We start from the raw sequence: 24669 nt of genomic DNA, 5'->3' as shown, positions 1-24669 counted from the left end.
GCGCCACGTCACCCGCCTAATTGCTTAACTGATATTTCAGACCGAACCGGATTCAGTTAATTACGGTTGAACCGGACTCATAAGGTTTTCGATTTGCATAACAAAAGAGTACAAAATAATTTATTACATACAAAATACTCACAAAAATATCAAAGATGATGATGAACCAGCACAGCAGTAACCAAAAACCTTACTTAGAGAGAGAGACTCGAATTGAGTTTTGTTTTTGGTCGTCTCATCATCAAAATTTCAGACACAACAACAACAACAACAACAACAGATAAAGCAACTGAAATGCACAGATCAAGAGAGGAGCAACGAGTTGTTTTGTTTCTTTAGCTCTAGCAAGCACAACCTCCTCTTTGCTCAGGCTCCGAACCAGTCTCTGGAATCCCCTGGAAATATCTGTAACACCGATTTATGAGAAAAGATTCAATTGAAATTCTGTTTTTTTATATATTTTTAATCTAAACTAAGAAAGAGGTTGTAATGTTTTACATACATATCTTGGTCGCGTTCATTAGCGAGGGCAAGTTTTGTGATGCACAAGAAAGACTCATCAACATTGTAATCTTCTTTAGCCGATGTCTCGAAATAGACTATGTTTCCCTTTTCAGCACACCATTCTCTAGCTTTCTTCTCAGATACCTGAAGACATCAAGGAACAAAGAAATATAGCAAAAATTACAAGGACGACTTGTACTATCTGTATGTATATCTAATTCTCTTGATGCAAAGCTAAGAGACTAAAAACATACCACTCGGCTGTTTCCTCCATCAATATCAACCTTATTACCAACAAGTATGAAAGGGAATGCATTTGGATCACGTGGACTAGCCTGTCACAAAAGAAAATTGATCATATCAGTAACAAAAAAGCAGAAGACGAATTCTTTCTTTTTTTGATAAGAGATAATTAATGTGACGAGGATCAAATTAAAGCAACCTGTTTAAGAAACTCGTCGTGCCAATTATCGAGAGAATCAAACGACTTCAAGTAATTAACATCATAGACAAGAACACAACAATCTGCACCTCTATAGAAAGCAACACCAAGACTCTGAAACCTCTCTTGCCCAGCAGTGTCCCATATCTTTTTTAAATAGATAAATTAATTCATATATAAAACTGGACATCAAAATTTTAGAAAACAAGAAGATGAAAGAAGAAAGAAAAACCTCACTTGCAATGTGACAAGCCTGTCATCTACTTGGAGCTCCTTAGTGACAAAATCAGCTCCGATCGTAGCTTTGTACTGTTGACTAAACTTGTTATTCACATATCTACACACACAAAAAAAAAACCAGCTTAATTAGTTTTTTTTTCTTCTCACCGACAGCTAGAAAAATAAAAAGAAGAAGAAAGAAGAGAATCAAAAGTTTAGTTAGAATACTGATTCATCAACGATGTTTTGCCAACCCTGAGATGATTATTGGGGACAGAAACAGAAACAAAAACAAAAACAAAAACAAGAGAAATGATTAAATCAAGAAGAATAAAAAGTTAGGTATGGAAAATAAAAAAAAGAGTGAATATTAATTATTAAAGCTAACCCGCTGTCTCCAAGAACAATAACTTTGAGCAAAGTTCTTCTTCGCATCGACGACATGTCTCACTGACACAGTCAATATGTTCTGATCTTGTTTTGGAAAGAACAAAAATACGAGCTCTGTTGTTCGAATTTGGTAAAAGCAGAGAGAGAGAGACAGAGATAATAGAAAAGGAGCGCCAATTTCGATCTCTATGATCGATCTTTTGGGGGAAGAACCAAAAGTCTTATTAGTATTACTTTTTTTAATCGAAAAAAGGAAAATAGCTGGAAGACTCGTGGCCTTGGGGTTTGTCCAGCTTTCATGAGAGGAGTAGAGGATAAATATCATAGAACAAAACTAGAAAAAAAAAATTCTGTATGAAAAAACATTACAAAAAAAAAATGATCAATGTGATGATGATTGACAAAGAAACAAAAAAAAAAAAAAAAAAAAAAAAAGAAACAGGTCGGTAAAGTAATGTGCTATAACAAAACGTCACTAAGACAAAAATATAATTTGTTTTCTGTAAGAAAAAACGTCAGCAAAAGTATCCAAAACTTTTAAGTTTGTGTATAAATAATAAAAGATAAAAAGAAAAAGGAATTTCAAAGGTAGTTTTTGCGTGAAACCAACGTCTCTAAAAAAGGTTTTGAGGTTGGTGTTCTAATTGTTAATAATCATCCAGACGAAGACGAGCCGTTCTGTTTCTTACTGTGTGATGATTCCTCAGTTTCAGAAGCGAATGATTCGTCCAAGAACCCTTCAAGCTTGGCTCTTTCCACGCAGCTTGAAAACTTTTTCGCAGCATCAGGGACATCCAAAGACAGATCTTCAAGTGATTCATTAACTCTTTTAAACCCTTTGGTCATCTGATATATCGTCACTAGTCCCGAATCAAAACACAGTTTTAGTAGCTTCCATAACCGCTCCTCCTTCTCTTTCTCTTCTATGATCCTCACCACTGACTTCTTCACAACTTCGTGGTGAAAAAACGGCATTCCCAGTTCCTTGACGCACCTACATGCTTCTCTGAGGTCTCCACCTGAGACATACTCTTCTAGAAGAATCTGTATCTTCTCTTTCACTTCCTGCACGGTCGATCCCGGCGAATTTGTCTCGATTCCTCCTCCTCCCCAGCAACGTAAGATCCTTTCACCTGAAAGACGTGCTTTCAGCAATGTTTTCGCCATTTGGATCACTTTTTCGCTCACGCTTGAGCCTGCCTCGGGGGTCTGGTTTAACACTTCTTCCAGATCCCGTGGAGCTAGCACCTCGTCAACCACAGCTCTTGCTAAGAACATGGCAAGGTCTTCAACAACCACTGGGTTGTCTAAAGCAGTGTCATCTGCAGATTCTATGAGCATCGAGAAGGCCTTTCTGACATCTTTGGGAGGGAAACCAAGAGTAGAGACAAGCACACAAGCCATCTCTTTCTCTCTTTTCTTCCTGTCCATTGCTAGAGTTATCAGATATTTGACAAAGATTGCGCGCAGCTGACTCGAAGATGGATCCAATTCGGTTTCTAGGCAATGCACAACCTCTGAAGTGTCACCTGAAAGGAAATACTCTCGGATGATGGACTTGGCCTTGTCTTTAAAAACATTGGCGCTGGCGTTTTCAAGCAGCTTTTCTCCTGAATCAGCGGAGAGTGATTTCAGAGAAGAAGCACATAACCATCCTTCAGAAGCCGCTTGAGAGATGAAAGACTGTAATACACGGCGTGCATCTGGTATGTCAAGAGACAAATCTTCAATTGAATCGATGATTCTGCTAAACCCTTTAGTCACCTGGGTGGAATTAATGAGACCAACCTCAATTGTTTCTTTTAAGAGATCTAGCAGCCTGGCTTGTGCTTTTCGCTTTTCCATGGCCATAATCAGTGCTCGTTTGACAATCTCATGATGAAAGAAGGGAACTTTCAATCCTTTGATGCATCTAAAAGCTTCGGTCTTGTCTCCACTCATCACGAACTCTTTCAACAAGTCGTTGATCCTTGCTTTGACATCATCAGCAGTCCAGTTATCAGTACCTCCCCATCTCTTCTCAACAACTTCAGCATGAAGCGGAGTGGCTAGGTAGCTTTTCTCAGCCTTTCTGAGAACCTCGACACCTTTGGAGGAATCTGGCAGCAACTTCATTTGTTTCTTGAGAAAAGCAGGAGGAAGAATGTCGTCGACAATGGCACGAGCGACAAAGACAGCAAGAACATCAACAGCATCGGGGATATCAACGGAGAAATCATCAGCGGAAGCGAGAAGTTTGTTGAAACCTCTGTAAACTTCAGGGGGATCAATGACATGAGCATAAAGGGTAGAGAGGAGAAAAGCAGCCATTTCTTTCTCCTTGTCATGTCTATCCATAGCCATGGAGACTAATTTCTTGACAAAATAGTAACGGTACTCAGGCATGCCAAGCTCCTTGAGTTCATTAGCAACGGAGACAACATCATTGGTGCCAAAGTATTCCTCGACAATAATAGTGGCCTTCTTTTTGTACTCAGTTAAATCAGCGTCCAAGCTTGCTGGATCGGAATGTCCATTGCCCCCCGCCTGATTTTCATCAAGTTAGTAATCTCTTGCTTGTTTGTATATAGATTAATAAAAAAAAACACAAGTAGAGAGAGAAGAGAGTCACACACACCTCAGGGGTATCAAAATCAGGGTGAGTGAGGAGGGCATCATCATCTTCACTCCCTTGCTCCACTACTGCATTAGTGAGAACAAAATCCAAAACCCATAGTATGTATATCAGACGACGACATCTAAGTTAACCAAATAATAAGAATAAATATATACAACAACAGAAGAAGAGAGGAAGTAACAAAAAAGAAAAAGAAAAAAAAAGGCGAGACCTTTAATAAGAGGAGGAGGAGGGGAAGTAGTAGTATGTCTATGACTCTTGAGTAAATCCCCAGCCATGTTGGCCTGTGGCAATTGAGAAATGCTGGAAGGATCCGTTTTCTCCTCTATAGAAGAAGAAGAAACTTTAACTTGTTGTTGCTGCTTGTTAAACTCCATTCTCTTTTGAATCCTTCTTGCCAATTCCTCAATTTTGTTGTTTGTTTTTGTTTTTTTGCCACACGAGAGCCCTTTAAACAAAAATCAAAATCACCATAGAGTTAGTTAGTTTCTGCATTCTTCTTTCTAAACGGATCATTCACAAACTAACAAATTCAACGGATTCAATCAAATATATATATATATATATATATATATATATATATATATGTATATATATAACACACCAAATCTTGGATTCAGGTCAAATACATCGATCCAGGAACGACACACAGAGAGACAAAAAAAAAAAATTGATAAAACCGCAAAAGAGGATCGATTCCACGAGGATTACTCTCTCTCTCTCTCGGATCGGATGATAGAGATGTGAAAAGGTAAGGAGAAGATAAAAGCGAATAATAAAATTAAAAATAAAACGTACTCGAAAAAGGCAAGGCTCGGCCAGAGAGAGAGAGAGAGTGCTACAGCGACGCCGGCGATGAAGCAGGCGTCTCTGGAGTCGAGATCGAACACGATGAGATAGAGAATTTATTTTTTAATTAATAATAGTGCTTTTTTGCTCTGCTCCGTTCTGTAACTTATTTTATTTTATTTTTATTTTTTGATAATATGAATTTTATTTTATTTTTGTTATAAAAAAAATCAATAAATAAGCCTCTAATCAAAAAAAAAAAATGCTTTCCCCCGTGAAATTTGCTTACCTCTTTTGAGTCTTTTACGCTCCTTCACTATCTCTCTCTCTCTCTCTTTCCTTAATTACATAGCTAAAATATAATCAGATAACTATATCTTTGTATAAACAAAAATTAGTTGCATGTGTATTTATTGTGTATATCAACAACCCATTTATATATCAATTGGAAGTCTTTCCTATCAAAAGATAAGATCCATTAATCGAACATCACTTCATGTTCTTCAAATATTATAGTGAATTATGCAACTTCATATATAAAAAACTTTAAAATACTAAACAATTTACTTAAGTTGTAAAAAGGTTTCGCTATATTGTACTCTGTAAATTGTCGGGGTTAAATGAGCCTCTAATTTCACCTTTTAAGCCCAAATTTTCAAGGTTTATATAGTATAATAAAGATAATAAGAGAGACCAAACAAAAACAAACCACGTTTATTTTACATTTTTACTAAAATAGTAGAAGCTTTCGAATCCAATTATGATGATTTTTAGAGTTTGTTTATCCGGTTATGTTGAACCGGTGATTTATATATATATATAAACCTGATAAATTGTACAAGTACAACATTCATTTCACAAATAAATTAAGGTTGAAGTGTTACATATTTAGATCGTTCTAAACCCTTATCAAATTAAGCTCTAACAACTAAAAAAGATAAATTCGACTATTCGAGATGGATTAAAAGGCTTTTCAAACTGACGGCTGGATCACCCACATGGAAAAGTCAGGGTTGCGGGCTGTGGAGTTTACCTTTGAGAACGATGCTACAAAAACGCAGCATGACCCTAAAAAAACATATAAGGAGTTTATTATGCTTAATCCTTTTTGTAATTTCAGTTTCTGTTTTTGTGCGCTTGACTCTCTATCTATCGTGGGTTTAATATATGTATCCATTGTGAAGTGTTTGTATTCCATAATTGTTCTTTGTCTTTGTTTGACAAAAAAAAAAAAAAAAAATGTTCTTTGTCTTTAAAAAAAAAAAATAGATTATTAGATTCAAATGGGGATTTAACATTTTGTTCATATAACCATAGAAAGTGAGATAGAATAGATACATTCGCCATTTGGTTGAAAATTTTCTTATGGCATATTGTTCTTGTTATGATGGATAAAGCAAATTTGTTATATATTTCTAACGAGTATTATATTTGAGCGATTATATTTAGGTTCAAGATTTTCACTAATAGAAGATGTTTAAATTAAAATCCCCTTGGTTACATAGCTGCAAATTTAAGAAACAATTTTAAATTTCGTCAATTTATGTTTTAATTTTATTGAGAAATTTAATTCATAGTAATACAAACATTTTTAAAATGACACGCTTCCAATATCTTTATTTAGATTTAAGTTTTTTTCGTGATTAGCTATAATTTGTAAGGTTAATTCATCATTGTCCAACCTTATTTGTCGTCATTTGACATTCAGTTTCCTTTGGCCATATGTTTAAATTTAGCTAAAGCCATAAACAATAAAATGTAACCACACAAACAAACTATAAATATTCTAATTCGATGCCTTTAGATTCATATTACTCCAAAAAAGATTTCTTCTCACATAACATAATGAATCAATCATCTTATAGTTTTCATCATGTTAGTTATTTCTATGTATTTTGGGTTTAGCGAAGCAATAAAATGCGATAAAGTTCTGATAGGATTTGAAAACAAGCTCGGCCCTGGTCGTACCCTCACTATTAGACATGATTTAAAGACCCAAATTTTGAAATTCAATGAAAGACCATACGTCTTTAGGTTCACACAAAAGCCGCCTACACCGAGTTTAATACGTTTTGATTTGTATCAAGAAGGACAACAGCGGCACGAACTTTATTATCTGGAAGCGCCCATAGGACCCAATACACGTCCATGTAATGGGTTACGTATGTGGACCGCTAAAGATGATGGAATTTACCATAACGGGAAATTAGTTGCTAAATGGCAAGTTTTATTTAATTAAAAAATGTGTTTTATCGCTCTGCTCTGTAACTAATTTTTCTTATTTTATTACAATACTACAACTTTTTTGTTAGAGAATCTTATTTATTATTATCATTTTTTTATTATTACAACTTTTTTGTTAGAGAGTCTTTATTATTATAAGTTAAAGAATCTCTAATAATTTTTTTTAGGTGACAAAAAAAACATGAACTATTACATTTTTTCTAATTTTCCCTCGTTTCTGTTATTGCCATTAACGACGTTGTGACTGCATTACTATTATTAAAAAAATCCAAAAATATCTAAATTATTTAATTTTACAATAAAAATACATGATTTTTTTCGTAGAAACTATGGTGCAAGGCACTAGAGGCTATCTTGACCCGGAATACTACAAGTCTACAACACAGGGTTTCTAGTGACAAGAGTGATGTGTTTTCTTTTGGGGTAGTCCTCATGGAATTGATCTCAGGTCAAATTCCATGGTGCTTTGAACGGCCACAGCAGTCAAGACATCTGGTGAGTTACTTTGCTTCTGCCACGAAAGAGAATAGGTTGCATGAGGTTATCGACGGGCGAGTGATGGACGAGGGTAATCAGAGAAAGATCCAGAAAGCTGCAAGAATTGCTGTTGAGTGTACAAGACTGATGGGAGAGCAAAGGCCAAGGATGAAAAAAAGTAGCTTCAGAGCTAGGGGCCTTGAAAGTCAAAACAACTGAACATAAGTTGTCCGTTCAGAATCCTGAGGAGACTGAGCACTTGCGTGGTGGTCACATCGTATATGAACAAGGCGATACTAGTAGCAGTGGATCAAGACTGTACCATGGTCGGACACTATAGCTGGCCGCTGAATATAAATAAATCCGTCCAACTCTGACAAAATCACACGCGTATGTCTCTTTTGTTTGTAATAAATATAGAAGCCACTTCTTTGTCGCTTATCACTTCTCAGTCTTCGTTAAACATTTATAGAAAAAGAAAACATGTTTCAAGAACTTTTGTTATGCTTTGAGCCTTTGATCATCAATAAACATTTAGATATGCGAAGCCACCTTTTGGTCACCGACACAAAACCATCGCATGGGCTTATAGAGCGGTCGAGTTGAGTTTTTTTCGCCACTGTTAGTTACTTAGTTGTCACTGCTCTGACTTCTCTGCTTCTATGGATTTGTTTTGTAGTATTTTATCCCTTCCGATATAAAACACTAAACAATTAAGAATTTTTCAAAATGAATTCTACAAAGTTTCGCTATACTTTGTAAATAGTCGGGCTTAAATGGGCCTTAAATATCCTCTTTTGTGCCCAAAATTTCAGGGATTATATCAAACAAAAACAAACTATTGTATGTTTATTAACTAAAAATACTAGAAGCTTTCGAATCTAATTAAGTAATTATGATGATTTTTAGAGTTGGTTTATCCGGTTATGTATAACCAAAAATAATAATATAAGGAGTTTATTATGCTTAATCCTTTTGTAAGTTCAGTTTCTATTTTTGTGAGATTGACTCTTATCTATCGTGGGTTTAATATGTATCCATTGTGAAGTGTCTGTACTCCGTGATTTTTCTTTGTCTTTTTTTTAACAAAAAAAACCAATATGTTCTTTGTCTAATACAAATTAGTTGGCAAACCCAAAAATTGAGTTTCTTACACATAGATATAAACTTAAGAAAGAGAAGAAAGCTGCGAAAGGAAAAAACAGTGTGATAATTTTAGAGGACGCAACATGGAATGAGAAGAGCCACACGACATGTGCTAGGTCACGTTAAGATAAGTGGTCTTTGCAGTGTTGGGTTCGGTGGAATCTTAGGGCGGTTAGGTCCCTTATTGACTGCGACAAATTTTTATTTTCTTTTTGATAGTTATTAAATTTTCAGATATATATTATATGGTGTGGAAGATGTAAAAAACCTATAGGATGGACCCAATAAGTTGAACTCGATATGTATATCTTCGATCTTAAATTATGATAATTAATCATTCTTCCATTATTAGCCTTTTTAAGTTTTCATATCATATTTCGTCCATCAAATTTTTAACTTACAATATACTAAAACGACAATTTCATGTCAAACAGGTGTTATAATCACTGATATATATAGTGATATACTATACTATATGTAAGTTTATGTTACAAGTCAATCCGTAAGTAAAATTACGTTAGAAGATTCAATTTGTTACATTAGTCATAATCCTTGTAGAAATCTTTTCTTTCCTTGTTTTATTTGCTGGATTGATTTACATGAACGTTTTAACATGGAGATGATAAACCCTATAAAGCTTAAAACGAAATAAAAAAACCAGAAAAAAATAACCAGAAAGCATATATATCACATTATCACATAGGTCTTTTTTATCGCGATTCTTTTTTTCCTAATATGCATGTGCAAAGACTTTTTTGGGAAATTCTGGTGAGATTTATAGTACGAGTGACGACGAGTCGATTCCACTTCGTTTTAGTGCTGTCTTGTTCACGCATGCATGCGGCTGTTAAAACCGACCACAAAACTCCTGGCATGGGTTCTAAAATAGAATGGGATTATAATTCTTATGATTTTGTTTTATTGGTATTTTGCCAGATTTTAAAGCTTATAATATCGGAGGATTATACGATTCATAAAGTATGTGCATCGATAAGTTTTCAATTTGTTTACACAATTTCAATACCAATATCAACCATGCATGCAATTCAATTTTTCGCATTGTTTCATACTGATGTCTTTTTCTTTATTCTATTCATTTTTTTGGGGGGTCAAATATTCTATTAATTCAATTTATAAATATAATTTGATATATACAGATATAATTTTCTAATTACATGGGAATTTGGGATTTTAAACTATTTATTACGTGTTATAACTAAATATCCAAAAAATGAACCATTTCAATTAGTATAAACCTCAAGTTAAACACCATCGTTTAAGGGAAAAAAAAATCTTCATTATTATGACGAGACATAATAATAATGATAGATATATACTAACTAGTGAAAATTTTGTAAATTATATATACCAATTAAGTTAAACTTGTACAAAAATAAAATGATACTATTTAGAACAAACAAAGACTAATCCAACTCCAACTTCAAAGTATTTAACTTTTCGTATAGATTTTTTAGTGGTAATTAGTATTTATGTGTACCAAATCAGAATTGATCTTTGATCTTAATCAACAAAACGACACCACAAGCACAAGAGTAGGTTATGCTTCCCTTTTAAAGCTGTACCAACAAGAATCGCAAATCAGCAAGTTGATATTTCATCCATAACTTAGATTGATGTATATATAAGCATATATTCGAACTTGACAATATATTTTATCAAATCAAAAACAAAACCGAACAAAAATGAAAAGCCTAAAGTGCGTTGGCAGGTGGAAATTTTTGTTAACTTCGAAAAAAGATCAACATAACGAGGAATATATGATCAATAAAAGACAAAAATTTTGCAGTAACAAATCAAATCATGACAATATGAAACGAAATAGTAATACTGAAAGGATGGTGGAACGAAATTTATTCTTATGACAATACATATATATAATCGAACCAATCGTAGTTGTTATTGAATTCGAGAATTTTGAAAATGGGCATTTTTCTCTCTTTTTTTTTATTCTTTTATATGGCCAATAATTGAGAATATTGGAATTAGAATTCCACAAAACTTTTATTTATTATATATTGTTAATTATAATTGTCGTTGTTGTGCTTGTTGGGGTGGGTTCGAATCAAAACATACCATTCCCATGTATCGCCATTATCCCATACCTTTGACAATATTATAACCATGTCATTTGTGCCCAATATCATCTTAATTTAAAACATCACATAGTATATGCATATATCTCTCTGTGTGTATGTCTCTGTATGTGGTATATTACAACCAAATAATGATCATCGTAGATAGCATATTTAACAAACATTTGTTGCGAGGTTTATCATCAACTTTGAGATGCATTTATTTTTACTCAATATAGATGGATCTTTTTATTGGGTGTGTGTGTGTCTGTGATTTGTAAATGTAGATGCATGTAAGGCACTATACCAAATAAGTGTTGATTATTCTCGCAATCCTTGGGCCAAATTCTTCACGGCATCTTTTGTCGTGAAGTTATGTCTGTGTGTGCATCTTTTTCTTAGCTATCCCTTTTTCACACAGTCACTCGTACACGCACTTACCCTTGCGGAATATGATTAGTAAAAAGAGCACTAAGATTCATTTGTATATGTGATTCTTATAGTTATAGATTTACCACAAAAATTTCGTAAATAATTTATTAAATATATACATATGTATATAGCTAAGAATATGAAAGGGGAACAAAGAAACAAATTTAAAGGATTATATATATGTCACTTCAGTACTGAACTATTGCAAGATGCATTGATCCACATGATTTTCTCGGATGGTTTATCTTTGTTACAAATACCTCGACTAATTATAATAAGCCATCAGTTCGATGTCTCGTGATCAAGGTCTCTAATGTAAAATGTAAATCATCGTATTATCACGAAAAGAATCATCTTACCCACTTGACGTCGCATATTCTTAGACTAGCTTAGTTAGTGGTTATCTTTTTTGCTCAATAGTTGAGTTCGATTAGAATACTCTTTATATAGAACAATCTCTCTCTAGATTGTGATATTAATTCCCCTATCATATAACATGATGAAGTAAATTAGGTGGTTGTGATCTTGTGGTTTCTATTTAAGGAGTAACTGTTCTGTAGGGTTTAGGTCAGAAATTAGTTCTCCTCAAACGCAAAATTTACTAAATCATTTCATTTGGTAAGTTGAAATGGTGTCATGTTTTAACCTTTACACCTATGAAATAATCTGGTGAATGGGTTATTTAACGGCTACACTCACCCGACAAGAATTAACTGTGTTATAAAACCATGGATCATTCCTTAGCTATAAAAAGAACATGTTGAAATAACTTACTCGAACATGGCTGAATATTTAAAAATTGGTTAAGAAAGTAGAAGAGAAAGGTTCTCTTTTTTTGTTTCTGTTCTAATGTTAATGTATATAAATTCGATGCCCATGATGAAAATTCGTTTTTGTATTACTTATCTTATCTAGATATTTATTTAGCCATTCCCAGCGTCATCCAAAAGCGAGCGAAAAATTATATGTGCATCATGTACGCTTAACGAAATTTAATTTATTCCGTGAATTATTAATAAAAATAAGACTTGATGAATGATGAATCTCTAAGAAATAAAGAAATATACAAGTGGAAAGGGTTATGATTCTTGTGCTCAATTGACTTTGAAGTCTATCGTGACTCGATCGTGAGCATGCATGCCTTTAGGCTGTGGCTGAGTGTAACGATACCGTTTAGGAGCCTTACACCACCCGGCTCGACCAGTTTAAACATGGACCGTATATTATTATTACAAGTGGTGGAGACCGCAATCCCACTTGGGCCAATGAACCGGACAGTGATGATCCTCTTTCAAACTTGAATTTGAACTCTTTATTTTTATTCTTCTTGATCGGGATTCGGGAATAATTGGTACCATATTTTATATGCCAAACAATACTTAAAAATATATTCTGGAAGATATGTAATTCAAATTGACCAAAGATTAAAAAAAAAAAAAAACTTTTTTCCTGGTCAATTATCAAAAACCACTTATATAGTTATATGTATGCCAATTGCCAAAGACCCGAAAAACTCAATTATGGAATTATATTTCAATATACATATTTAATTCGATCTTAATTACCAGAATTTGAAATATAATATTAAATTACTGCAAGCAATACTTTGTAGTAATCAACTGAATTTCTTGACAACAATAAACTCACCTAAGACTGTATTTACAAGTTTACTACTTTACTGACGTCGGCTTGGGATTGAATAATAGAAAATTGGGTTGGGTGGATATCTTTAAGGAGAAAACAAAAGTGTGGGTAGGTGATCAACATCATCGTCAAATATTTGGGTCAATCTGAAATTATACCTTTTGAGAAAAGAACAAAAGAAAATATTAGGAAAGAGTAAAATTTTTTTTTTGGAATTTTGACGATTAAGACCTCGTGGCTCGTGGCGTTGAGAAAGTGTGCGTCAACCTCATATGATACATACAACAGTGTTTTGAACAACCTCAAATATATATATATATATATATATATATATATATATATATATAACGTATTAATTAAATAGATAGTGTAAAGTTTAATAAATTATAAGAAATCCAGCTAGGTTTGCAATACAAAGCTTTTGGATGCGAAATCTGTGACCTTCTAGAGAAACGGGACCAATATCCGATCGGCCATTGGGGTAATATCCGATCATTATTTGTTAGGTTTGATTTACAAATTCAGGTATATTTTGATTGATGATTTAGTAGTGAGTCATTTCGTGAAATATATAGCAACATTAAAAACATAAACTAAAACTGCAAATTTTTTTTTTTTTTGTCAAACCCTATGAGACGAACCTAGCTAACAAATGTTCGTGGTAACTTGCGTGCATCACTATTAGGGAATATTATGATAGAATATATGTCTCACATTTCAGGACCATGTTTGTGGTGTAATATCGGATCGGATCTTCAAGCTATTATGAGACCGGTTGTAGCATATGCTTTCAGCGGGCAAGAGAACAAGCTCACCACACAGTTAAAAGAGAATTACATGTCTCTCCGTAATATTGCATCAACTCTTAATGGTCATGATTGTGGCTCGCCTACAAAAGCTCTTCTTCAAGTGACATTGCGCTAAAGCAGCAATATGGTTGCATAGAATTCGTGTCGGCAACAGTGTGACCAGAGAGGGTGTAACGGTGAAGAAGAGTAAAAATATAATCAATCGAGTAATGACCATCCTAGCCAAATAAACGTCCGAGATGTCTTTGACCGGATGTGATCCGCGTGAAAGGTTAATTAATTGAAATGAAAATGAAGTTTAAGGAACATGGAGTTAGTTAAGGAGCAGTTGTTAATAAATTCGATGGACCCTAGAAGTTGTGGCCTTCTCGGCCAGGCTCGGACCAGACATAAGACAGCCAAGCCGACCCACGTCTAACCCCAAAAGCTCTTGGTTGTATCTTTCAGTGCGAAACAACTCAATATAATTTATGTAACACGTGGCCAACCATATATTCCCCAAATTCATAAAGGTCATTCTCTTATTTTTCCCTTTTAAAAGTATTTACATTTTCCGATTGAAACTGGTAACTGTCGTAATTATTCTCCATGCCCAATCTCTCACTGGACTAGCCATTTTTCGTTACATTTCACATTTTGTTTCTGTTTAATGTTTTTAAGAAAGAGTTTTCTTTTCACTGTCGAGGAAAATAATCCTGACTTAAAAGTAATGGTTTAAGTTGTAATTCTTATATGGTTTGAGAATTTATCGACAATATGACTGACAAAGCTTTTTAATTTAGTCTACTATACATATTCTTAGGATGAATAATTTTTATAATGAATATTCAAGAAATAGTTTATGAAGAGTAATGTTTATTACAATTAGATTCTTTAATATTTTACTAATATTTATTTACTTTTTTCTTAAATTATTCCTTTGAGCTAGCTGTGCATGGTGTGATTCTGTCATCTAGAAGACCAAGTTGCCCAACATGTTGATGTAATAAAAAAAAAACTCTTTGGATACACAGCCTTAAATAGTATTTTGTTTTTTCCCCTTATTGGAGGTTTTTTGGGTGTCGTAATGTCATATTCTCAGTTTCATCAAATTTAATACGTTACATTGAAAACTCTTACAAACATATTAAATATCTGCTGAGATAAGATAAGATAATAAATAACCTTACACTAATTTTTTTAAAAGAATAACTAAAAACTAAAATTTATATGAGTTCTTCATCCAACCCTCTCAAATAATCTGAATTTGATTTTTTCGTCAATTTTAATTTTATTGGTTACAAAATTGCATGATTTATAGAGGTTCATACATATACATAAGTAAAAATAAATATAGACTTATATGTCTATAAATTATTCATGTTTTAAAGCCAACTAAAAATATCTCAAATATCTATTACTTTTTTTAATATCTACTACTTATAAGTTATAAGTGGAATCTGAAAATCGTACTTATAAATATATATTTCTCAAATAGATAAGATATAGTACAAAAAATAATGTTTGAATTCATTTAATTTTTACTTAGTCGTTGATTAATTAGTGTATAAGATTGCTGAACTTACTAAATATATATTTCTTAATAAAATTCATTTTATTTTGCTAGAAAAAATAACCTTTTTTTAGATTTTTTTTTTTTAGTTTTGAGTAGGAAAATTAAAATCATTGTGGCATAAGCAAGACAGAAAACTAAATGTTTGGCTAGTCAGAAGAGAATTTGATTTTGCATACGTTTTTATTTTTAGAAAATTTGTCCCAACTTCTTTACTATAATATTTGTAGTGATAATATAGATGCGAATGGTGTATAAAATCCGTGAAGGATTTTTGGGGAGGAAAATAAAGCGACTCAGATGCTTGATTCGACTATCTTATGTGATGGTTCGATGGATCTAGAAATTGCTCAATAAAAAGGGGAGATTCTTTACTTTGTTAGATTTTAATACCTTTTTTGCCGATGATTTGAAAGAGATTTGGTTGGTACAAAATCTATATTATCAAAGATGGCAACTCTCTCCGTATCAGTAACATGTTAACAATAGAGAGAGTGCCACTTGTTTGTCCTGTTTAAAAGCAAACAAATCTAAACTAAAAGGAATATAAAACATCTTTCATGTATTCTATTTTTTTTTTTTATATCACAAACAGTTTGAATATTTAACTAAAGAATTTATAGAGGTTTAGAATATGTCTCAAGAAAATAGATGCATCATCAAAAGGCGAAAAAGGGTATTAGGACTGAATTAAATAGCCACTTCTTATTTTTGATGTAAACCATGAACATATGGTTAACGCGTTACAATTTTGTCAATAGTTTGAAGAGTTGCAGCAGTGATCGTGATATTGGTTAATATTGTAGAGAAATTCATGAAAGTTTGTCCCTAAAAAATTAAATTTTTATATATGAAGAAGAATGGAGTTTTGTTCACTATCAAATGAAAGATAGTTGAATAAAATTGTAGAATGTTAGTTTAGAAAAATACAGAGACAAAGAGGAAGATAGTTGAATAAATTTATGAATGTTGGTATTAATATTCGAATATTTAGAAGTTGTCAAAAGTAAAATTATATAAACTTCTTATAAAAAAATAAATTCTACAGTTATATTCAAGAAATTGAGGAGCTAACATGAATGTAAAATTTAGTTAACCAAAAACCTATTTGTTACAAAATATGCATCCTTATCAAGCTTTTATTTGATATATTTTTTTGACGTTTTAGACAAGAATTGTAAACTGATTAAATCTCTCAAAACAAAGTTGTGGATTACCAAATAAAAAAAATTATGTGAAGTATTAAAAATTAAACATCAAATTATATTTTTCAAAATTTCTACAATTTAAGAAAACAAAAATCATCTTTATACATATTAAAAAAACGATAGCAAAATTATAAAAAACAGTAAGTCATAAGTCTGCGCATAGCGCAGGTATTCATCTAGTTTTTTATAAAAAAATTAATGGCAACGCTGTAGTATCAAGCCGTGGTTAAAGTGCGTAGCCTATAATTGATTATTTTCAGTTTGACAAATTTAAACGCCTAACTTCTTTATATAAATATTTCGAATGTTTAATACTAATCCCCAAATATATTTCCAATGGTAGAATGAATATATAGTGATTTTATCCAACGATTGATATGAATTAGCTTTGACACACACAAAAAAAAAAGTATGATATGATTAGAGATCTAAGCCATATATAGTTATAATTTTGCGTCTATACGTTATGGGTGGACATGTCTAATAATATTAACCCCGTTTATGATATTTTGATGTAAGATTTTACTTATGTTACATACAATCTAAATATTTTGATTTTTAATCTTGAACCAAATAGATAAACTGGATTATCTATTGGATAAGTTCGAGATATTGTCAACTCCTAACAAAAACTGCTAAAAAGATTTTGTGGTATGATGTTTTGAAAACTTCGTTAAAACGGTTTTAATAGTAAAATTATTTTTAATTTAACTCATATACGAGTTTTTGTTATCTCCGAATAATTTTTATTATCATATCGTATATTGCTGATTTAATTTTCCTACTTTTAATGAACTAGAAAGACTTTGTTCGTTTTCCAGACGCTATGATTAGATCCAGCAGCCAAAACAGTTGTTTAACACATAAATATACGGAGAGTCTGTTGAAAGTTGTGCGGAGAGGAGTCACTCGACGTTAATAACAGTAACATATAAAGCATGTACAAGTGTCGCTAAAAATAACAGCGATTATTCATTTTTATATTGAGTGACTGTTTTTTTTATCTTTGTTATATTTTTTGTCTGCGCTGGAGTCGTTATCGCTATTGCCATGTTATATCGTTGCAATAGCGATAACGACTCCAGCGCAGACAAAAAATATAACAAAAATAAAAAAATGTCGCTCAGTATGATTGTCGATGACATCATTAATTAAGATGAAAAAGCGCTGTTATTTTTAGCGACGTGTGTACATGCCTTATATGTTGCTGTTATTAACATCGAGCGACTCCTTTCCGTACAACTTTCAACAGACTCTCCACATATTTATGTGTTAAACAACTGTTTTGGTCGCTGGATCTAATCGTATCGTCTGGAAAACGAACAAGACCTTTCTAGTTCGTAAGAGACAGAGAAATTAAATAGGCAATATACGATATAATAATAAAATTATTTGGAGATAACAAAAACTTGTATATGAGTTAAATTAAAAATAATTTTACTATTAAAACCGTTTTTACAAAGTTTTCTGAACATCATTGCACAAAATGTTTTTAGCAGTTTTTGTTACTCTATATGGTAGACTACCATATCATCTAAATCCTTATACTCATTAGTTGCTAATATACTCTCTTTTTTTAATATGTTGTGGAAAAAAATTTCTAAAATTTTGAAAATGCATATCGAGTTATAAATTAAACTTATATGACATTTGTATATGTTTCCGGGAAAAAATGTAAACGAATCTCAACGCCTCACAAGTCACAACTACCAAAAATGTAAATGAACTCTAAAACTCAACCACTCGACTAAGATAGCTTCAGCTTATCACTTTTAGATGAAGACCCGAAACGAAACTGAAAACGTAACTTACATCACCTGTGTGTGTGTAAGAAGACTTTGTCCGTTAGCCGTTTACTTAGTTAGGACTTAGGACACAAACAGTCAACGAAGTCTTCGACAATAACACCACACTCTTCTCTTTCTTTGACAAATTGAGTCATAAACGTAACCTTTTCCCGTTGTTCAATACGCGTGAACTTCACTCTTCCCATTAGCTACGACGTGTCATTGTTTTAATTTTTTTATTTTTCATATGTATTCGTTTTCTACCGACCATTCCAATCTTTTTTTTTTCTTTTTTTGTTAAAGTTATCATAGTTTGTGTTTAGTCTCCCTTTTGACTATCTTTTTTTTCTTTTCTTATATAGCTGTGATCCCCCTTTTGCTATGATTATAGTCGGTTTGGTGTATACTTTTCCTTATTTACAAAAAAAAAAAAATCATATATACAATACAAACAAATAGTGTATTTTTTTTTTTGGTAACACAAATAGTGTATTTTAAACTCAACACAAGTCTTAAGACTTTAATTCATCTCAAAACTCAAAAGCATTTTTTTATGGAGAGGGGTGTTTTTCCACAGCTTGTTGTCACTATAATTAATACTACTAGTACGATTTAGAATACTAGTAACATAAATAGCATTGGGAGTATCGGACCATGCAAGAGCTGAAAAAAATAGAGGAGTTTTTGTCATAATAGCTAAAGGACGAAACTTTTGTCAGCCAAAGAAGTGAGAATATATTGTGAGGTCTTACTAACTCTAACGCATGTGTAAACATATATAATACTGACCTAAACTTAAATTGCAAAACATAAAATGTTGTTGAAACCACATCAATAAAATAGTAGTACTAATAAGAGTGGCCGTTACAACGTTTAATGGATATAGTTACAGGTGGTCGATGGGTTAAAAAAACAAAAACTTTCTCAGTCCTTTATTCCTTCAATGCCACAAGATTGTGGATCCCTAGAACTGATCAACACCACGTCATTTGAAATCTCTGAGTCATTAATTAATGAGTTATCTAGAACTTTTTTCTCAAAAATATTAAAAAAATATTTAGACTTTCGTCTTTCGGTCCTATTTATTTTCAAGTTAATAATCCTGATGTCTTTTTGGAGTATAATTTATTCTTAAGAAGTTCTTTTTAAAAGCTTTTTCTACCTTTCAATATGGATGACTGAAACATGTAACTCCTGTTGGTCAGGAAAATCTCATAAATTGTACTAAATCATCTTCAATTTCAAATGAAATACATACAAATGGATGTTTGCATATATCCAAAAATATTCGGATATCTAGAAAAGTTGGAAATTTAGAATTTTTACAATGTCATGATTTTCGGATTCTAATCATGCGATTATATTAAAACAATATTTGAGTATCCAAACTGTAGATAATTAGAAATTTATAACTCACCCTAATAATGTTACTATTTTCGGATGATTTACTCTTGGTGTATAAGTGAATAACCAATACTTTCAAATTAATTATGATCCCCCAAAATACTGGATGAGATTCATGTCAATCCTAAATCCTAGCCACCATTCTCGAGGCTCGGAGTATCCTCTTCGTCTTAGGAGGTAGGTATTGGATGATCAAAGAAAGATTATTTAGTATGGTCTCGTGATATATATATATATATATATATATATATATATATATATATGTTGACCCTTCTCATAGACTAAAGCTAGGAAAAGAAAACTGAAAATTAAGGCAAAACACATGTTGCCGAGTCATTATCAACTACGGGTGCATAATGATGGAACAAAGCACAAATCTTTTAACGCAAACTAACTACAACCTTCTTTTGGGGTCCCAATCCCCGACCCTAATGTTTTGGAATTAATAAAACTACAATCACTTACCCCAAACAAAAAGAAAAGTACATGGCCACTAAAATTTCTCATTTGAACCTATTTTTCTTTTTATAAATAAAATACGAGTTCATAATAATTTGACACACACAGTTACTTTGTATTATTATTATTATAATGGACCATGAAATCATTAGCATATGAACTGCAATGATACAGAATCCACTTTGTCTCGTGGGAGACATTTACCAGATTTCGTTAAATTGGTTTTCTCCCTTTTATGTGTTGGGTCACTGTTAGTGCGTGCAATTTACCTTATTTATTTTGAACTTCCATTTTTTTTTTTAAAACTGTCGAAAACATATGTTATTCTTTGAAAACGGACAAACAAAATAACAATGTATTTGAAAATAGCTTTGTATGTGGACAAAACTATATATGATTTCATCACAAGACTAACTTGAAAAAAACTAACTGGTTGTTCGTAAAAGGTTTTATATATGTCTTTGACTCTTTTCATATATACAAGTGTTGAATTTATCTCCATTTCCACTGTGCCATACTAAAACACATTTTTATTTAGCTCCAACTTTCATTTTCTAACCAAAATAACAAAAATTTCCGTCTAGTGTACCTCTTTTACTTACACTCTGCTTCATTCGCTCTGTTTCCTATACTGTCTTATAATCGTTTGTCTAAAGGCTTTTTATAGCTCTGTAACGTATGGATGTGTTGTCTAGACATATATCAATATAAAATCGTGCAAAAAAGCGCATACTATTTTTTACTGGTTTGCATCGTTTATTTATTACCAGTGGTCAAGTCCCCAAAGATTGCAGGTAGTAGTAGGTTCGAGACTTCAGAAATAACGGAAGAAATCGACAATTGTGATCTTAACATTCTTAATAAAACCCAAATATGTCTATGCTTATCTTCATTTAAAATGTGGATCAGAGAAGATAAGTCAAACTGTCTTCATAATTTAGGACAACCTCTTTTATTATTTCCCCAAAACCTCTTTTATGTAACTGCTTTGCTTATGTGTGCCTAATGGTACTTTTATTCTCCTGCCTCTTTATTCTCTTCACACTACATATATTTTTTTTTGGAATTTTTTAAAATATGTGAAGAGCACATAAATTAATTCTTTTCAAAAATAAGGATCATATGCATCATGCAAACTAGCACACCGACTACGTAATTTTTTTTTCTTTTCGATTACGTAATTATTATATCGAAGTGTTAAATACATCTCAGAAGTGTGATAGTAATTGGCATTTTTATTAAGCAATTGTATATCATGCAGTATAAACAAACAGTAGAAGAGTTGAAAATAGACATCTAAAAAAAAAATTGTAATAAGAAGAATTTAATTATTTGATATATTATTATCTTTACAATTATTAAGCTTTCGTCTGAAAATAAAACAATAATAGTTTATCACAAAAATTATTCTAGTGCCACTCGCTCGGATCGAAATTCGAAAGTTATATTCTCTTTTTTTTCCTCTTTACCTAATTTAAAAATCACAAGAAAAATCAATCAGAATATATCTATCAACATAGTATATGCCCTTACCATATTATTTCTGACTTTTCTCTATCCAAATTATCTCGCTTCATACCTTTTCTTTTTTAATATTCCCATTTAATTTACATTACTATGATATTACAAAGTGGAAATAAAATTAAGTGTCAGAGAGAATCGAACGTCCGTATCAGTATATAGTAAAAAGGTGAAGAAGGTAAAATCCAAAATATTTTTAAGTTCCAAAAACAGAAATTAAAATAAATGACGCGAAAGATACAAATCAGAAATATTAATGTAAGCGAGACACGTGTCGTTAAGGTACCCTACACCAAAGACAACAGCTCTGTTTTCTCTTCTCTACGCCTCAAGGTTCTTCTCTCTTTGAACTATCATCACTGTGTCTTCTTTGGATAATCCTATATCATTCTCTTCCTATAAATACCTCTCCACCCTTCCTCTTCCTCCACCACTACAACCACCGCAACAACCCCCCCCCCCTCTCAAAGAAATCTCTTGTTTCTTTTCTTGATTTGTCAAAAAAATATGGTCAGCCATCCGATGGAGAAAGCTGCAAACGGTGTGGGAGCGTTGGAAACGCAGATGGGTGAGTTAGATCAGCCGGAGCGCCTTCGGAAGATCATATCGGTGGCTTCGATAGCTGCCGGTGTACAGTTCGGTTGGGCTTTACAGTTATCTCTGTTGACTCCTTACGTGCAGCTACTCGGAATCCCACATAAATGGGCTTCTCTGATTTGGCTCTGTGGACCAATCTCCGGTATGCTTGTTCAGCCTGTCGTTGGTTACCACAGTGACCGTTGCACGTCCAGATTCGGCCGTCGTCGTCCTTTCATCGTCGCCGGAGCCGGTTTAGTCACCGTTGCTGTTTTCCTTATCGGTTACGCCGCCGATATAGGTCACAGCATGGGTGATCAGCTTAACAAACCGCCGAGAACTCGAGCTATCGCGATTTTCGCTCTCGGGTTTTGGATTCTTGACGTGGCTAACAACACCTTGCAAGGACCCTGCAGAGCTTTCTTGGCTGATCTGTCAGCAGGAAACGCAAAGAAAACGCGAACCGCAAACGCGTTTTTCTCGTTTTTCATGGCGGTTGGAAACGTTTTGGGTTACGCGGCGGGGTCTTACAGGAACCTCTACAAAGTCGTGCCTTTCACCATGACCGAGTCATGCGATCTCTACTGCGCGAACCTCAAAACGTGTTTTTTCCTATCCATAACGCTTCTCCTCTTGGTCACTTTCGTATCTCTCTGTTACGTGAAGGAGAAGCCATGGACGCCCGAGCCAACAGCCGATGGGAAAGCCTCGAACGTTCCTTTTTTCGGAGAAATCTTCGGAGCTTTCAAGGAACTAAAAAGACCGATGTGGATGCTTCTTATAGTTACAGCACTAAACTGGATCGCTTGGTTCCCTTTCCTCCTCTTCGACACTGATTGGATGGGCCGTGAGGTGTACGGAGGAAACTCAGACGCAACCGCATCCGCAGCATCTAAGAAGCTTTACAACGACGGAGTCAGAACTGGTGCTTTGGGGCTTATGCTTAACGCTATTGTTCTTGGTTTTATGTCTCTTGGTGTTGAATGGATTGGTCGGAAACTGGGAGGTGCCAAAAGGCTTTGGGGAATTGTTAACTTCATCCTCGCCATTTGCTTAGCCATGACGGTTCTTGTTACGAAACAGGCCGAGAATTACCGACGAGATCACGGCGGCGCTCATGAAAAACCACCTGGTAACGTCACAGCTGGTGCTTTAACTCTCTTCGCCGTCCTCGGCATTCCCCAAGCCGTAAGTGTCTCTCTCTCTCTGTTTTTTTTCTACGGTTAGTAGTTTTATTATTATTCTTTATTACTATATCTGATTTGTCGTTATAGTCTCGGAAAGTAACTATATTAACGTAATCTGACCTCAATTTTATAATTATTTTTTTATTAATTGCAGATTACGTTCAGTATTCCGTTTGCACTAGCTTCCATATTTTCAACAAATTCCGGTGCCGGCCAAGGTAAATTTTCTTCTTTTATTAAATCTAAAATTACCCTTTTTGTTTTGGATAATCCTAGTCGACAATCTTCTTAAAGTGTTGGGACCTTAAAAAAGCTAAAAAGCATTTAATACGTGCAGATTCGTGTTTATAACTTATTGAGATGATATAAGTAAACCAATGTTGAGCGTCTCACTGACCATATGGAATATATACCCTATATACAAAATACAATTCTTTTTACCTACCTACGAAAAATTGTAAATCTTGAATTAAAATTTTAAACTAAAGATTTGTATCTTTTCCTTCCACAGGACTTTCCCTAGGTGTTCTGAATCTGGCCATTGTCGTCCCTCAGGTTAGACCGTTCAAAAACAGTTTTACTTATATTCATTTATAAAAGAAAAAAACGTTAATGACTAATTAATATAAGTTTTTTGGTTGGTTAAAATGTTAGATGGTGGTATCTGTGGGAGGTGGACCATTCGATGAACTATTCGGTGGTGGAAACATTCCGGCGTTTGTGTTAGGAGCGATTGCGGCAGCGGTGAGTGGCATATTGGCGTTAACGGTGTTGCCTTCACCACCACCGGATGCTCCTGCGTTCAAAGCTACTATGGGATTTCATTGAATTTTAGCAGTGCTTCATTGGCTCTCTTTCTCTCATAAAACAGTAGTATTGTGCAAATCCTACATAAAGAAGAAAAAAAGAAGAAAAGGAACTTGAAACTCACTGGGTTGGTTTGTATTTTACCTAAACCCACTATGTTCCTTTTTTTTTTTTTTTTTTTGTAACTGAAGTTTAAGTTTGGAGTATATTTTACGTTTTTTTTTTTGGGTTACCTTCAAGGCTTCAATATTACACTTCAATGTTTCAGTATTACCTCATATAATCTGCAAAAAGAAAATGTAACATCTCAAACATTTTTTTTAACAAAGAAAAACAACGATCTAAAAAACAATTTCATACGT

At 33.3% G+C, this 24669-nt stretch overlaps 3 protein-coding genes across 5 annotated transcripts; 1 reads left to right on the top strand and 2 right to left on the bottom strand.

Moving 5' to 3' along the window:
• Positions 1–60: 60 nt before the first annotated feature.
• LOC104740979 (ras-related protein RABG3b) lies at positions 61–2059 on the bottom strand. Of its 2 annotated transcripts, XM_010461734.3 has the most exons (7): positions 1554–2059; positions 1394–1420; positions 1184–1283; positions 947–1093; positions 759–839; positions 503–648; positions 61–405 (listed from the first exon to the last, which is right to left on the bottom strand). In XM_010461734.3, the coding sequence occupies exons 1-7, from the start codon at positions 1607–1609 to the stop codon at positions 342–344; spliced, it is 621 nt and encodes a 206-aa protein (XP_010460036.1). In that variant the 5' UTR covers positions 1610–2059; the 3' UTR covers positions 61–341. The 2 variants fall into 2 exon arrangements, with proteins under 2 accessions (XP_010460036.1, XP_087339904.1); XM_087483778.1 differs by lacking the exon at positions 947–1093 and having other exon boundaries at positions 1554–1950.
• On the bottom strand, positions 2032–5248 carry LOC104740978 (MA3 DOMAIN-CONTAINING TRANSLATION REGULATORY FACTOR 2). 2 transcript variants are annotated; one of them, XM_010461732.3, is made up of 4 exons: positions 4971–5248; positions 4384–4620; positions 4173–4237; positions 2032–4081 (listed from the first exon to the last, which is right to left on the bottom strand). In XM_010461732.3, the coding sequence occupies exons 2-4, from the start codon at positions 4547–4549 to the stop codon at positions 2210–2212; spliced, it is 2103 nt and encodes a 700-aa protein (XP_010460034.2). In that variant the 5' UTR covers positions 4550–4620; positions 4971–5248; the 3' UTR covers positions 2032–2209. The 2 variants fall into 2 exon arrangements, with proteins under 2 accessions (XP_010460034.2, XP_010460035.2); XM_010461733.3 differs by having other exon boundaries at positions 4777–5124.
• A 16812-nt stretch (positions 5249–22060) lies between these two features.
• Positions 22061–24539, top strand: LOC147928019 (sucrose transport protein SUC2). The gene is made up of 4 exons (XM_087483777.1): positions 22061–23501; positions 23655–23718; positions 24012–24055; positions 24155–24539. The coding sequence occupies exons 1-4, from the start codon at positions 22245–22247 to the stop codon at positions 24326–24328; spliced, it is 1539 nt and encodes a 512-aa protein (XP_087339903.1). The 5' UTR covers positions 22061–22244; the 3' UTR covers positions 24329–24539.
• The last annotated feature ends 130 nt before the right edge of the window (positions 24540–24669 follow it).

The sequence above is a fragment of the Camelina sativa genome, chromosome 14 (genome assembly GCF_030686135.1).
Source record: "Camelina sativa cultivar CO46 ecotype springtype chromosome 14, ASM3068613v1".
Lineage (NCBI taxonomy): Eukaryota > Viridiplantae > Streptophyta > Magnoliopsida > Brassicales > Brassicaceae > Camelina > Camelina sativa.
The sequence above is the reverse complement of the archived record's forward strand: the minus strand, read 5'-3'. Positions and strand labels throughout refer to the sequence as shown.

Coding starts and splice junctions, on each gene's coding strand:
- LOC104740978 (XM_010461732.3), bottom strand. CDS start 4,549: ATGGAGTTTAACAAGCAGCAACAACAAGTTAAAGTTTCTTCTTCTTCT. Junction 4,238..4,383: donor TCCTCCTCCTCTTATTAAAG/GTCTCGCCTTTT, acceptor TCACTAATGCAG/TAGTGGAGCAAGGGAGTGAA. Junction 4,082..4,172: donor CTGATTTTGATACCCCTGAG/GTGTGTGTGACT, acceptor GATGAAAATCAG/GCGGGGGGCAATGGACATTC.
- LOC104740979 (XM_010461734.3), bottom strand. CDS start 1,609: ATGTCGTCGATGCGAAGAAGAACTTTGCTCAAAGTTATTGTTCTTGGA. Junction 1,284..1,393: donor AAAACATCGTTGATGAATCA/GTATTCTAACTA, acceptor TTGTGTGTGTAG/ATATGTGAATAACAAGTTTA. Junction 840..946: donor ACGACGAGTTTCTTAAACAG/GTTGCTTTAATT, acceptor CTTTTGTGACAG/GCTAGTCCACGTGATCCAAA.
- LOC147928019 (XM_087483777.1), top strand. CDS start 22,245: ATGGTCAGCCATCCGATGGAGAAAGCTGCAAACGGTGTGGGAGCGTTG. Junction 23,719..24,011: donor AAATTCCGGTGCCGGCCAAG/GTAAATTTTCTT, acceptor TTCCTTCCACAG/GACTTTCCCTAGGTGTTCTG. Junction 24,056..24,154: donor TGGCCATTGTCGTCCCTCAG/GTTAGACCGTTC, acceptor TTAAAATGTTAG/ATGGTGGTATCTGTGGGAGG.